This window comes from Mauremys mutica, chromosome 3 (assembly GCF_020497125.1).
Source record: "Mauremys mutica isolate MM-2020 ecotype Southern chromosome 3, ASM2049712v1, whole genome shotgun sequence".
NCBI lineage: Eukaryota > Metazoa > Chordata > Testudines > Geoemydidae > Mauremys > Mauremys mutica.
The window spans coordinates 94,343,374-94,359,353 of NC_059074.1; the positions used below are offsets into that span (position 1 = coordinate 94,343,374).

The 15,980-nt window shown below is 39.3% G+C and overlaps 1 protein-coding gene across 1 annotated transcript in view; it reads right to left on the reverse strand.

The window, feature by feature from the left end:
* TRDN (triadin) overlaps positions 1–15,980 on the reverse strand; it is a 271,057-nt gene that overhangs the window by 106,006 nt on the left and 149,071 nt on the right. The window contains exons 17-21 of the mRNA XM_045010301.1: positions 13,267–13,320; positions 9,792–9,827; positions 2,131–2,163; positions 1,980–2,027; positions 765–791 (exon numbers count right to left, since the gene is read on the reverse strand). Of these exons, the coding sequence (XP_044866236.1) occupies positions 765–791; positions 1,980–2,027; positions 2,131–2,163; positions 9,792–9,827; positions 13,267–13,320 (198 nt within the window). The remainder of the gene's footprint in view (positions 1–764; positions 792–1,979; positions 2,028–2,130; positions 2,164–9,791; positions 9,828–13,266; positions 13,321–15,980) is intronic.

The window sequence follows — 15,980 nt, forward strand, 5'->3', positions numbered from 1 at the left end:
TGCAAAATGATAGTAGCATTTTGAATTTACCCTTTGAACCAGAAACCTTAAATATGCCTGATACAGAGAATTCTGTCAGCTTTGATTTTCTTTACATTCCTGACAGAGGGTCTGATTCTGCAACACGTCCTCACAGTGGAGAGCACTCAAGTGGAGGAGCAAAGCCAAAGAGAAAGCTCCAGTGGATCTAAATCTTTTTACCCACCTCACTACAGTATTAATGCAGAGTTAAAAGCAATAATAACTGGAAGACAAAGCTGCTAAACAGGAGGCCCCCTTTCTCGCTCTGTATAAAACCTTGTCCCGCTCTGTAAAGAAAACAACCATTTAGTCAATTTCCCTTTTCACAATATCCTATGTCTATGTAAGGAGTTGGGTGGAGCCACTTCCTGCCCTCCTTCAGATCCTTGGCCCAGATCCACAAAGGGACTTAAGCATTGGGCTTTAGGTACTTAAGTCCCTTTGTGGATCTAGCCCTTTATGGATTTAGGCTGGGTAGGCAATAGCTCCTGAATCTGAAAGACTGAGGAATCTGCCACCAGGAACTCTACAGAGTCTTCAGGGAAAAGACAACTGGCTCTCGGAGCAGCTTGTTAGGTGGAGAAAGTCGAGACATTGCTATTTTTTCAAAAAAAATCCATATGGCTCTAATCAAGTCAAATCTTTATATAGCTCTAATGACAGTGATGCAGTACTTTTGTATTAATAACAATATAAATACACAGTTTTTCATTTTTATTTTAAAAACACATGCAGTTACTTACCTTTTACCTTATGACTTGCCACAAATACTGTAAAATAAATGAGTATATTCTAAGAAACAAACTTTACAATCCGTACAAACAACATTTGTCCCTCATTAAGATATTCTCATTGTACATGGTTAAAATCTACAGAAAGCCAGGCTAGCCAGTAAGGTATATATGGAACTTGAAAAGTTCCACTTATTTCAGCAAGCAGGCACAGTACGCATGGAAAACCGGCTTCAGAATATGCATATAGCATGCACACAGGAAAGGGAAGAAACAATCCAGACACTTAACAGACTTCTCAATAAGTCTGGCGGTTAGCAGCATTTGTCTCAGTTCAGCTGAAAAATTTATGTGCAACAGATGAAAAATAGCATTCTAATACTGACAAACACAATGAAGTCTAGATACAAAAGTAGTATTGAAAATATCACGTATTCAGTCTAATTTACGTACCAGTGTTTGATATTTAATTATTGGATGATATTTCTTTCTAAAGCATCATTGATCAAAATCATAATTCTCATTTCCTCATTATTAGGTTCTTCATACTTATTGACTACTGGGATGAGTTTACATGCCTCACCTTATGGTAGGGATAAAGTAATATTTCCCTAAGTAGGCTAGCTAGCACAGGTGTTTGTGCTAATTGGAAAGATTGCCAGGAAACCCATCTGGAGACACTGGATTCATCTAGAAAATGGGCCATCAAGCAGGTCTATAAGAAGAGTTAAGGCAGTGTTTGGGCGGATCTGAGAAATGGTTCCAGCCTGAAATCAGAGGAGAGTCTGGCTGCAAGAAGCCTTTTTGTCTTCTCTATTTAAATGAAAGCTGGTTGGAGGAAATAACTGGGTTTAGTTGTTTGAAGGAAGTGGGGGGGGACCCTGATACACATTATCTTCTTCTTCCAGTCTCAAAGTATTTGAATCCCAGAGCCAGACTTACTTCCTCCCTTGGAGAAAAAAAAGTGAGGAAGCTGAAATCAAAATCTAACATTCAAAAGAATAATGGTGTCCTGCTTAGCTTCACGTAATTGGCTCTCAGGTACAACAGAATGGCTAGGTTATCATGCTCCATAGCCATTCTAATAAATTTGAGTAAATTGGCAAATCTGTTCTCTTCTAGCACAGTGCAGTTCCCATCCCTTCCCCTAATAGTGACTTGAGTTAATTTAGGTTTAAGTTTAAATTAAGGAAATGAGACTCTAAAAGAGACTTTTACAGGTTTTACCAGGTACTTTTAGAGCTACTGCAGGTATTTCCTTCTTCAGTGGTTTGGCTGGAACAAACAAGAAAAGGTTGTTTATTACAATGTGGGAGTTGTCACTGAAACATTCAGTAGCTCAGATGAAAAATAAAACTAAAAAATGGGAGCTATTTACCAGTTTCCACCAGCTTTTCCTTCTTGGGTGATTCTGAAAATTAAAAAAGAAAAATATTTTGGCTCTACTTTTGGTAATGCTGTTACATACACTCCTCCTAAAACGTATTTTTTGTGCCGTGATCAGACACTGCTGAGCTAATGGAGTTAGATTAAATGATAATACCAGATCTCTAAAAGATAATTCCGCAGTCATATTGTTAGGTGATGAAAGGAAATGTTAATAGCAATTAAAGAGCAAACATGTTTAGACTTAGTCTGGATCATCTGACAATCTAAGACCTTGGTGGTTCCCAACCTTTTTCACACTAAGATTCTCCCAGAACACCACTCCGACAACCTCCTCCTCAGAACCACTTACAGCCACTCCGCAAAGATTCAAGGCAGTGGGACATAGCCAACCAGGGAGAGGGGAAAGAGATGGAAATAGCTAATTGAAATAATAATTAAGAAAAGGGATGAGCTAATGCTGCTTGCATGTGGGGCTGGAGTGGAGGAAGGAAAAAGGAAGAATGGAGACTAGAAGACAGTTACTTTGGCTGCTTTAACCAGTCATCTCAGTAACATATGCAACATTGCAGCACATTCATGTTTTATATATCATAAGTGCTCCTCCACAGTTCATTTTTATATATTATATATAAACACATTTTGTAAACCCTTTTTTTCCCGCTTAGGCTTGCTTCTCTGAAACTGAAGGATATCTCATGATGGTTTCTTTGACTCCAGGGGCATTTGACTGCTTCCTGTTTTTCCACAGTCTCCCAACCCTTAGACAACGGAAACAGGGGCAGAACTTGTGGGACACTGCCAACTTTCACTTTAAGCACTTTTGTGCGACCTAAAATTTCATTTTCGTTAAGCAAATTCAACAAGGTTCTTCCAGAAACATATGAAATCCAATTTACAAATAGCTGCAACTTTCCACAGGGAAGTTTTTATTCAATAATTAACAGAATTAGTTAGGAAGTTTGGATCAGAATCTGAATTTATGACTGACTTACTTCTATTCTGCTATTATAATGGGGTACACCAAAACCTTAGATCCCAACAACCACAAGCTTTGAGAAAATTCAGATCTGGATCTTGCCTTTATGGCTCAGGCCACTTCTACTAATTTAGAAGAATTTTCTTCTATTAATTAATAGTCAATCTGACACAACAGATGATTTTGTCCTATTGCACACTATACATGTTAGACACTTGCCATAGCCTCTGTAAGACTTTTAACAGTAAGAGTTGTGCATGTGTTCATAAGAATTTATTAATTTATCAGCCAGGCCAAAAATATATCTTTATCCAGGGCACAGCCTGTGGCTGAGGACAAATAAATATTCTATCATATGTGCAATTGAGATTTTTTTCAAGTCTGAATTTTCCCCATACTCTACACACTCTGAAGTTTTCACAAAAACATTTTTTGTCTTTGTGAAAACCAGTAAAATATTTATTAATTGTTAATGAAACCACCTAAATGCAATTTTTGTTTTGCTGATAGTGATGCGATCATGAGGAGATGGGAGACAGAAGAGAATCTCTGAGGTTATTTTTTATGCCGCTCCATTCCTTAAACTGCAAGTGGTGCTGAAAAGCATTGAAGCTGGCATATTGCTGCAGTGTACTTTAGATCTTCACCAGCAGCAAGGTAATTCTCAAACTGTGACCTTCTCTCACCTGCTATCATTGGAACAGTCACATGTTTCCATTTTGATTCTTTGTCTCTCTCTCATGACATATATGCCTTTCAATTAATTCAGATAAAGTATTCTAATATTAAAGCAGTAGTGTGAGTAAGTGAAATTCATGTGAAACCAGTGAGAAAGTTGAATTTCCATTAAATTGCCTATCATCTCCACTGTGTTCACTGTTCTATAATATAAACTATAGTATAATCATTAGGTTATATTCATTACAGTTAAGGGAAACAGATTTCTATACTAGAATCCTCAATTTCTGATACAAGGATTTTAATAAATCCTATTTTACATTCACTAAAACACAGAACTGCCAAATCCTGTGCAGTATGTTGAACACTGCAAATCCTTAGGTTGGGAAGCTAATAGTGTTGTATCTTTTTGTTTGTTTGCCTGCAATTTTCCTATTGGCTTGTTCAAGTTATAAAGAGGTTCATTACAAGAATTTGTTACCCCATATTTCTTCAGTTTCTAAAGATCATGAATATAGGCTGCTGATTCCTTTGTTTTCTGAAACAAGAAATTCAGGGTGGGAAAAAACCTCCTCCCCTACTAAGGTTTTGGCACCAACTTTATAGCTCCCTGTTTGTAAATGAAAGCTGACTTTCATTCGTAGCAGTTTCTCTTCAGAATGATCACTGAAAAGAGATGGAGAAGGAAGATTGGGTTTCAGCATATCCTCAGACTGGAAACAGAGTGCCTATGATTGGCAATCTCCAGGATTCATTAATTTGAAGAGATTTCCTGCCATGCCTGAAATAATTGCGGCACAGATTCTTCAGAGGAATACAGATGCTAACAAAACTGTTTCAAGGTCCTTTGGCAAGCTTACAAAACTCCTGCTTTGCCTGGCCTGCAGGAAATGATAGCCACACATCTGGTCTTGTCTACATCATAGAATCAGAGAATATTAGGGATGGAAGAGACCACAGGAGGTCATCTAGTCCAACCCCCTGCTCAAAGCTGCTGCCCTGATCATCTCTGTAAGGTTTCTCAGGATGACTGGATTTGAATCCCTCAATGAAATGGAACCTTCCCGCCTCCCCTCTTCCCCCCAACCACCACCAGCCCGCACTGCCCCAAGAAACAAGCTAATACTGACCCATCTGATATCAAAAGCATAAATGCTTCCGCTAAAAAAAAAAAGGATGGCTTAAACCAAGAGAAGAAGTGGTGATCTGGGCACCTTCAACTTCTCTGAGGTCTCATCAGTTCTTGAATGGACATTTTAGTTACCTCAAATGGCATCTGATTCTTCCCATATAGCTCTATGTCAACTCTAAGACAGAATTTCATAAGGAAAAGTGTCCATTTGCCAAAGACTGGGATGCTGCAAAATCCATGTCATAACAGGCACTTGAGGAGCATTTGCAACCCCTTCATTTTCTTTTTAGGATGAGCTGCAGAGGGATCTGTGGTATATTTCCAGCCCTTTGAGGCCCTGACTTAGAACTCTTCTGATGCAATCATTTCTATTGCTGCCTTGATGGGCTTGGGGACAATTTATTGGATTTAGAAAATTTTTCCAACGTTGCATCCACCTGTTTTGAACCCACAGTGTCTTCTGGAAGACAGCTTTGCTTAGGTCCACGTGGCTTATAAAACCTTTCATATAGGATTTATTACAAGGAAGGCTTAGATTCTACAGAATCTTTTAGGTCATGGTGTAAACGCTGCACAAGCAGCACACCTCTTTGACACGTGAGTAGTGACCTTTACCCCAGGCACTTTAAACACTAGTCTGAAATAGAGATTTCTGTGGGACGAGGAAGTCCCTCTTAAACCCTGGTTTCTGCACATCATCTGCCAGGTGAAGACACAATGAGCAGATTAACTATCAATTCTACAGGAAAAACAATTAATCATAAAAACTAATGATTAAAGCTGCTTCAAAAATAAATAAATTTGAAAATTAACAAATGTAACAAGAAACCTAGCATTAAACCCTCACAGAAGAGGGCTTACCACTCAGGCCAGTGGAAGGTATGAGGAACAGTAAGGGTTAGAGACTGTTATTAGAGCTGGATGGGAAATGATTTTCCTGTCCCATGAGAATTTCCAAGATATTAGGTTTTTTTCTCCAATCTGATTCAAGATGAAAAATCAAAATCTCAAAAATTTGAGGACCAATCATCCAATTTTTATTTTCAGATTTTGATTATTTCAAAACATTATGTTTCAATTTCAACCTTTTATTAAAAAACAAAACAGAATTTGGAGAGTTATTGAGTCATAGAAAAGTTGGGCTGGAAGAGGTCATCTAGTCCATCCCCCTGCACAGGGGCAGGACCATCCTTGATAGATGTTTATCTAATATGTTCTTTAAAATAATTATGATGATTCCACAACCCTCCTAGATAACCTGTTCCAATGCTTAGACTATCAGGGATCTCAGAAGGTCATCTAGTCCAACCCCCTGCTCAACACAGGACCAATCCCTGACTAAATCCCCAAATGGCCCCCTCAAGGGTTGAACTCACAGCCCTAGATTTAGCAGGCCAATGCTCAAACCACTGAGCTATCCCTCTCCCCCAAAGAGTCATCAAAACTCACCCTCTCTCATGAACAGGTTTGGTTATAATGAATCTGCATTTTCTGATGAAAAGAGGTTTTGTTGGAAAATTCCTGATCAGTTCTAGTTTTTTAATACTTTAGTTCCTTGGCTCCAGACCACTAGATTCAAAGGGCATGCACATGATCTCCTAATGGTTAAATACGCAGACAGGGTTCTGTAGCTACATAGCAGGGCACACAACTCCTTCAGAATTTCTCAGCAAGGGCAAAGACATGAAGGACACTATCAAACCAACAAAAAGCATCAGGAGAAGTGTGCAGCTCTGACAGTCAAAAAATGCTGGAAGCATTCTAGTATGTGCAACAAAATAGAGCATGTCAGCAGCAGCTATTTCTGAATATTTAGCGCTCTCAACTTGGGCATTCAAAGATTATGCAGGAACTGTTATGTAAGAGCAAAATGCTGTGCATTATTTGTGGGCACCTTGAAAGAGAAAATGATAGATTTTGCACAGTATATTGCAAAGAACTTGTTTGGTACATATGTCATTGGGCTCAACTTTAAAACCAAAAGTTAAACGCTTAATATATAAAAGTAAGGGATTTGACATTAAAAGAGCACTGAAGTATGATGAACTGATGAAATTAAAGTTTAAATAATGTCACAAAGCAAGTGAAACACACACACACACACACACATGAGATTTGCTACATACTGGCTCAAAAAATCTGTCAGCTACTAGAGAGCATAACAAATTCACCATGTGCATTCTGTAATTTCTTATAGAAAAATCTACTGCATCCCTTCCACTTTTGACCCCGTTTCTGCTCCTGCGCCCATTTAAGTCAAATGATTTTTTGCTAGTGATCTTAACAGTGCAGGATTGGACCCATTTATTCCTCTGCAAACTGCTTATTCAATTTATTACAAGCTCAGCACAGGTAGCATTAACAACAGATGCATTGCTTGAGAAGTCAGTCACACAGTAGGTATGCCTCATGGCCCTGATTCATCAAAATACTTAACACATTCTTAAATGCTTTGCTGGAGAGGGATGCACTTAAACGTGTCCGTAAGTGTTTTGCTGAACTGGCCCCCAAAACATTACAAATCAACAATTAATTGTGAATATTTGCAGGGCTGTTATAGTTTGTCAGCTACTAGGCAAGCCCCTTAAAAAGCCTCTCACATAAAAGAGCAGATATTTTTAAAAGTCATTTAAATCAAACTCCCAATTAACTATCATTTAGCTTAGATATAGTTCTCCTCTCATCACTGTGGCTAGCAAAGATAAAAGCCCGACTTCTCTGTTTAACAGTTAGCGTGCTCCCCCTGCCTTGTTCTTGAAGGAATGTCATAAGCCAGTGTTAGTAACACAACTATTCAATACATTGGAAGTATTGTTATGTCAAATGTTAGACTAGGACAGGCATGCAAGAATCAGTGGTATTTATAAAGGGATTAGAGTCTATTTGAGTACACACACCTTCACAATCAGAAATAGCGCAATAGGAATGATTGAAAATGAATTTTAAAAATGATTTTTGTTGAAATATATTTTAAAGTATGGGTTAATATGGTGATGCCTTGCTTCAGAATAAGCCATAACATGCTAAGTGGGTGAGTGTTTCAGAATCCTAGCAAAAGTGACTAAATGTCTTGAATTCTATTTTTTTTAAAGAAGTCTATCATAAGTTAGAAGAATAAGAATTGTATGTCACATTAGCAAACCAAATTGCTCTGAGAAAAATCATTTTACATGCCATTAAAAAACCCTATGTTTAAAGATTTTAAGGTTCTAAAGTGACGCATTCAAAAGTTGGAAGATGAAAAAAAAATCGCCTTTGCAACCTTAATTCTGCCCCCTTGTGTGTATACATTATGATACAGATCACACACTAATTTTTCCTTTCCTATTCAGAGTCAGATCATGGCCCACCATACACCTGCCCACATCGGAATGGGGGATTGAGACCTAAGGCCTGGTCTACACTATGCGTTTAAACCGGTTTAAGGAGTGTAAAACCGATTTAATGCCACACCCGTCCACACTAAGAGGCCCTTTATATCGATATAAAGGGCTCTTTAAACCGGTTTCTGTACTCCTCCTTAACGAGAGGAGTAGCGCTAGTATCGGTATTACCATATCGGATTAGGGTTAGTGTGGCCGCAAATCGACGGTATTGGCCTCCAGGCGGTATCCCACAGTGCACCACTGACCGCTCTGGACAGGAATCTGAACTCAGATGCAGTTGCCAGGTAGACAGAAAAAGCCCCGCGAACTTTTGAATATTTCCTGTTTGCCCAGCGTGGAGCTCCGATCAGAACGGGTGGCGATGCAGTCCGAAATCAAAATAAAAAAAGAGCTCCAGCATGGACCATGCGGATGTGATCACAGTAAGGGCAGGCAAATCTGTTCTATCAGCGCTCCGTTACAGAAGACGAAATTCAAAATCATTTTTAAAAAATCTCCACACAGACGCCATTGCTGGAGCTCTTTTTTAATTTTGATTTCGTACTGCATCGCCACCCGTTGCTTTCCCAGAGGAAGGAGTGACTGACGACATTTACCCAGAACCACCCGCGACAATGATTTTTGCCCCATCAGGCACTGGGATCTCAACCCAGAAATTCCAAGGGGCGGGGGAGGCTGCGGGAACTATGGGATAGCTACGGAATAGCTACCCACAGTGCAACGCTCCAGAAGTCGACGCTAGCCTCGGACCGTGGACGCACACCACCGATTTAATGTGTTTAGTGTGGCCGCGCGCACTCGATTTTATACAATCTGTTTTGCTAAACCGGTTTATGTAAAATCGGAATAATCCCGTAGTGTAGATGTACCCTAAGCCTCTGCATAGCCTCCCAGACCTACTCCTCCTCCCAAGAGCAGTTAGGTTGGGACTGGGCAGAGCCTTGACTCCACCCCCCCCAAAATGTCCGTCAGCACAGTTTCTTCCATGTACTGCTTCAAGGGTGCTGTAGCTACACAAGAAGAAGATGAGGTCCTGCACAAGAGATGTAGCGATATTGACTGAGTAAAAAAATAAAATAATAATAAAAAAAGACAGATCTTGGCAGTGTTATGGTAAGCAATGGTAAGATTAGAATACAGCCCTATGGAGCCACCTGCTGGTGATTGACCTGAAAAATCACTTGATATATTTGCACCTCTCATCCATACACTTACATTATTCCTGTGATTTAAAAAAGAAATAGATCTTAACGTTTAATGGTAGTCATGTTTTATCAGTGCTTTTAAGCATTCCCCATACCTCTTACTAGTTTCCTATAGCAGAACATATTTGTTAGTGCGCGTATATATTTAAAGAACATTTTTTCCCTTCAAAGCATATTATGTAGTCCCATAAACTTTGTTTCTTTGCTACATTTCTTCCCTTAGAAAGCAAAATTTTACAGGTGAAAATGACTTGCAAAGATATCTTTTCTTACCTTCTGCTGTTTTAGCTGCTGCTGCTGTCTTGGAAACTAAAAATAAAATAATTATGTAGCTATAATCAGTCAACAGTTGAGCTTTAGCAGTTTAGACAACAATCACTTTTACAATCTAGACATGTTTGGCTATTGTACATCTCAATAATTCTTGCAAAAAATAATTAAATTTTCTTGAATATGTTGTAAGTGTTGATTTTATATTTCCTAAGGTAAGATAATGTTCCATAGGGGTACATCTTTTTTTGTTATATCAGTTTTGTAAGGGGGAGGTGGGGGTCAGTTTTTTGTAAGAAGGCCTAGTGCTGTGTTGACTCTGTTGACATGCCATGCTATCAAAAAACTTAAATCAGGTTTATAAGGAAGTTTCTCATTTCCACTCTAGTTTGGGAAATGCTAAATGCACAAAGAGGTAGCATATTCCATTTTTAAAGAGTGAACATTCAAGTCTGATAAATGCTCATAACTCTGGAGATTTATCAGAATGATCTGAGTCTATAGAACTGAACTGGAAATCTGGTCACAACAGGCCCTCTTACCAGATTTCCAGTATTTCCTGCCTCCCATCAGGCTGTAACTACCTCAAGAACAATCTTTTTTGTCATATTTCATCACTTTTTCCTTCTGCTTTGGGCCAAAATCTGGAAGAATCAGCGATGCATGAAAAAACGAAAAAACATTTTAGAACAATTATCCAACAGAAACCATGGCAAGATTAAAAGCAACCAACTTCATTTATATATTTGAGCATCTGAAGTAGGCCCCAGCTCTGAGTTTTATTTATTTTATTCTTTGAAAGACCTGAACTGATGAGTCCCCACTAAGTAATCAGGGAAATTTGGGCCTTGGGAGGAGTTCCCAAAACAGCACTCAAGGGAAATCAGAGCTCAATATTTTCTCTTTAATAAGTAACACCATTTACATGGGTTAAAGTGGGAGATGGGAAAGATCAAGGCTTACAAAGTAAAGTCATCAAGCAGGTAAATGACAGTACAAAAGCTACTGAGGGTATGTCTACACTTACCGCGCGGGTCGACGCGGTGAGTTCGACTTCTCGGAGTTCGAACTATCGCATCTAATCTAGACGCGATAGTTTGAACTCCCCGCGTGCTCCGGTCAACTCCGGTACTCCACCACTGCAAACGGCGGTGGCGGAGTCGACCTTGGAGCCGTGGACTTCGATCCCGCGGTGTCTGGATGGGTAAGTAGTTCGAACTAGGGTACTTCGAGTTCAGCTACGCTATTCACGTAGCTGAACTTGCGTACCCTAGTTCGACCCCCGCCCTTAGTGTAGACCAGCCTAAGTAATATGCAAAAAGTTTCTTTAGAGACTATTTTAAAAACAGCCAAGTCCTTGAAGAGATGGACTGAGCAGAATAATTTGGATCCAATTCCCCAATTTCAGGGGAATTGAATTGGAGCTAGGATTTTGGTTCAGGACATTTGCTAGTTTTTAAGGCAAGCATCAGAATATGCATCATTTGTAATGTGAGGGCATTTCATTTAAAACGCCACATAGAGGCTAGTTTGGTTAATGGTAATTGTAAGTTTGCTCTATGTATTGCATTCTGGGAGTTGTTCTGAATTGAGAAGACTGTCAAGCAATAGTAAAAACTCCATTCTTGCAAATCTGTCTGATCCAGCTGCATTTCCCTTTATATTGGAGAACTTAAATGCTGCATCGGTGAGATGTAACTATTCAGAACATATAATCCAGGAGCCTGAAAGGTCTATCTGTTTTGCAGAGGGTTTCCTGTCCTTCAGGGTGAATTTCCATTGAAAAAATGAATTCTAGTAAGATTCCTTTCTGCAGTGCAGAAGAAATATTAATGCTCCAGGCCTATGTAAATACACAAGAGACAGATTGCCGGAACTGGGATTTTATTGCTGCTTTAGAACCAGTTTCCTCAAGTACTGCTGCTTCTCCTTTCACAGCAACAACACTTGCATGTACCCATCAAACTAGTTCTCATTTCCTGTTTGAAGCCAAATGCTACACTGTGCCAGACAAAATTCCAATAGCAAAACAGAGTTTGTACAAGGAACACCGGGAAAAATTTGGAATATTAGCTTTGAAAATCAAATACTATATATTTACTGAGCTTGGTCACCTAGAAGTGCCATAAATTTCCTGTTAAGGAGCTCTATTAGGCTTCAAAATTAGCTCTCAACATTTTTTGCTTTTTCTGTTTAAAAATACAAGATTCAAGCCATAAAAATAATCAACTTTTAATCATGCAAGTTAATATTCAGAGAGTGGATTTTCTTTGTGGAGTGGGGGTAAGACAAGAATATAGGAGAAACAAAGAAAGTTAGTTCACAACGCAAACCAAAAAGAGCACTAGAGATCTAGGAACATACCAGAACTGAGCAACTGGTTTTATTTCTCAATAGTAAGCCATATCAGTTTTCCTTCTTATCAAATATTTACCTTAAATGTTCTAATTTCATAGACATTCCTGTTACTAAGCTCATTCATTAGAATATTTTGAAAAGGGAACAGAAATTGGGTGAGATAATTAAAGTGAAGTAGTTAAAATTCAAATGAAATTTTGGTTTTCATACTTTTTGCAGTTTTCACTTGAAAATCTCCATGTTGTTGTTGTTGTTGTAATGTAACTCAAAAAAGTGAACACTGAAAAAATACCTGGTTTGGTGGTAGCTTTATTAGGTTTTAATCATTTAAACTGAAACCCAAAACTCCAGGTGTAGTATTTAGAAATGGGTATGAAATAAAACCTAATCAATCAAAATGTGTGGGGTTTTAACATCCAGCCTGGATTCAGATATGAATTTTGTCCAAAATGTTAAAAGCTGGGTGCCTAACTTAGGGTTCCTAAATTCATATTTAGGCACCTAAATAAATGGATTGGTTTTCAAAAAGTTCTGAGGACCCAGCAGCTCCTGTTGCTGTTTGTGGCAACTGTTGGTGATGAGCACTGTTTAAAAATTAGACTACTCTTTTATGTGTTTAAACATGGATTTAGGAGCCCAACTTTTTGCACCTATTGTTCAAAGTAGCTTTTATTTTATGATGAAGTGCTCCACAAACCTGAATTCACATATCTCTGGTCTTTGGCTTTTCACATCCTATATTCTGATCCAGATCTACTTTCTAGGCTTCCGCCCATTTCTCTAGTATGGCTAAAAATACATCCTTGCAATTTTGTAGCTACCATGAGAAACTCAAGATATTCTTGCAAGTTTGAGAGCACTGCTGAAGTAGGTATCAAAGGCCATTAGATCTTAGTGTCTTAGGAAACCTGACCTATGCAAAATACCCTATTCTCTTTAGAGAATTCACACATACATAGTGTCACAGCAACAGCATATGGTAATATCTTTTAGATAAAACAGACTACATCAGTGACCTTTTGTATAATCCAGTAGGTGGTGCTATGATGCAATAAACAAGCTTTACAAATATGTGAAATACACTGAAAATAGAGAGAGAAGGTTATTCTTTATCCTTTACCTGGTGCTGCTGCTTTTATAGTGGCTGGTTTGACTGCAGGAGCTTTTGCTGGCTCTTAAAGAGAGCAAATTAAATAAATTACTATGAAGTGTTATAGCATGAAAATACTATACAAAGGAAGTCTACAGATGAAAAATATAGCCCTTGGTATATTTCTTAGTGAAGAATGAAGAGAAGAGATTATCAGAACAATAGAAGTGCCCAGACACACTCCACTAATTCAAAGGCATGAAAACAATCAGCAAAAAATGTTTTTTTTAGAGTAACCTGTCAATTACTATCATGAGCCAGTGGCTTCCTTCTCCCCATGCTGAAGAGTGATCCTGGAGCCACTGCTTGGTTGCTACTGCATTAGACCCTACAGCTGCTGAGTCTCTCTACACAGAGGAGCAAGGCCAGTCAATCCATGTAACTTCAGTTCCCCTGGTCTTGTTCCTCTCGTAGCATACGGACAGACTCCCTCTAGGCTGGGGCAAAGGAACCCGCCATGGAGCATAGTTCAAAGTTGCGAAGGGAAAAGGTACCTCTAGAGGAGCTCCAATAACCTTGTCCAAACATTGCATAAAAGAACCAGACTGAGTCCACTGGGTTCATACACTGTGTACTAGAGTTTAGTTAATCCTTTGCATCCTTAGCAACTGCTAGAACAGACTGTGCTAAGCCAAGATAATTTAACAAATAGTCATAAACCAAAGTGTACTGGTTTTCCTAATGGAATTTGGTTTATCAACTAAAACAATATATATATTCTCTGATTTGCAATTCACATTTTCATATTGCAAAAGGAAATAATTAATCATTTTAATCATAATCTGAATTACAGAATGCCAACAAAATGTTAGTTAATCCTTCACATCTGTCACAATGTTATTAAAAAGAAAAAAAACCTACTGCTAAATCAGAAATTTAATTTCCAGTTCTTCCCCTCTAGTATATTGAGAAGTTCATGAAAGATGCATCAGAATGTCTTGTAAAGCATAATGAAACAAAATATAAAGTTTAACATGTGTGGAATTGGTTTGTTTGTATCCATTCAAAACTATTCAGTAAATTAGTACTAGAGCACTATAATTACTCTGGGGGCTCATTCCTCCTTTATTAAGATCTATAGGAGGAGACCTTGTTAAACAGTTTTCTTAGCATTTTTACCCAGGTCCCCACACCTGCAAAAGACGAGGAGGTTCAGTCCACAAACCCTACAGATCTCAGGGATTCACTAGAATTATAGGGCCTCCCCATGGGCTCTGATGATGTCTTTGCTCTCCCTCCAATTCTCAGGCAATGCAGCTCCATTGCAGCCAGGCTGCCAAGACATCCCATACAGGCAGCTGCCTCTGGAACTACTCTTTAAGTTGATTCCCAAGTCAGAGGGACTACGTGCTGTGGCAAGGCACCTCCTCCATCTCACCAGGCTCAGCGCTTCCCCCTCTGGTAGTGAGAGCCTCCCACGTCAGATGGTGTTTATTTTTCCACTTGAGGTTTATTTCCCAATATTTTCTAGGAAGGCCTTGGGGCCAGCCCAGGAGCACTCCTCCGCCAAACAAAAAGAAACACATTCACAACATAAAATAAAGGGAGATACTTTTTACTACCCCTTCCATGGAGGCATGTGCAAGGGTGCGGGAACTAGGGCTGCTGGGGACACGGCAGCATCCCCTGGCTTGAAGTCGTTTCCATCATATACAGGGTTTACAGTTTTGTTCAATGGCTCTCAGCACCCCCACTATACAAATCGTTCCAACGTCAGTAGGCACGTGGTCTGGTTATTGGCCTCAGGGTGCCAGTCCTTCCCCTAAACAGGCAGTGAGTTACGTAGCTTCCCCTATAGGGAGGAAAGCAGCCTTTCACCTTAGAGAAGCCTTTCTCCCAGCTGTCACTAGCTCTGCAGCAAATTGTCTCTCCTCCTCCTCCCCTCTCACTGGAGTTGGGGTTTTTAAAGGTGTTAGTCCCTTAAGTGGACTCAGGTGTCCCTAGCTGACCTGAGGTAACCTCTTTTCAGCTTATAGGGAAAAGGACCTTTATCGTTCTAAAGCTAATATACCTCCCTTCCACCACTGTCTTACAGCTGTCCAGCCTGACTTTGTTACAGTGAAAAAAATAATACAGCAAATAGGCACATGAGTAGTTTTACTCCTGTGAGTCATCTCATTGATTCAGTAGGATAATTTGTATGAGTAACATTACCCACATGCCTTGCTATTTGTAGGATTGAACTCTTGCTTTGTATTATCTGATCAATTTTCATGTCAGGCTTGGGCGGGATGATGATGCATAGGCCCTTCTCAATGCATGGATCTTGAATCCCAGTGGAGATATTTCCATAAGGTACTGGGAAGATGGAAGACTCTTGCTGCAGAGATGGTTGAAACCCCTTCAACATAGCCCAGAAAAGATCAGGCATGGATCTGAGAGACTGGTCAGCATCCCCAAAACCGTGGGTATCCATGAAATTTTTACTCATAGGTAGCATTTGAGCCAAGAGTGATCCTTCAGAGATTAACATGTTCCATAATCTTTAAAAATATACCACACATTCAACACAAAGAATCTGATCACTTGAAGTCTGACCTCTATAATGATGTATGATAAGTGTGTTAACTATGGGAGAGCACTACTGGTTACAAGCATGTAGAAATAAAGGTTCCTGGGCTACCGAGCTGACTATGCTGTTTTCTTGAAAATATTGTTTTGAGATCATTGCACACTCAGAACTC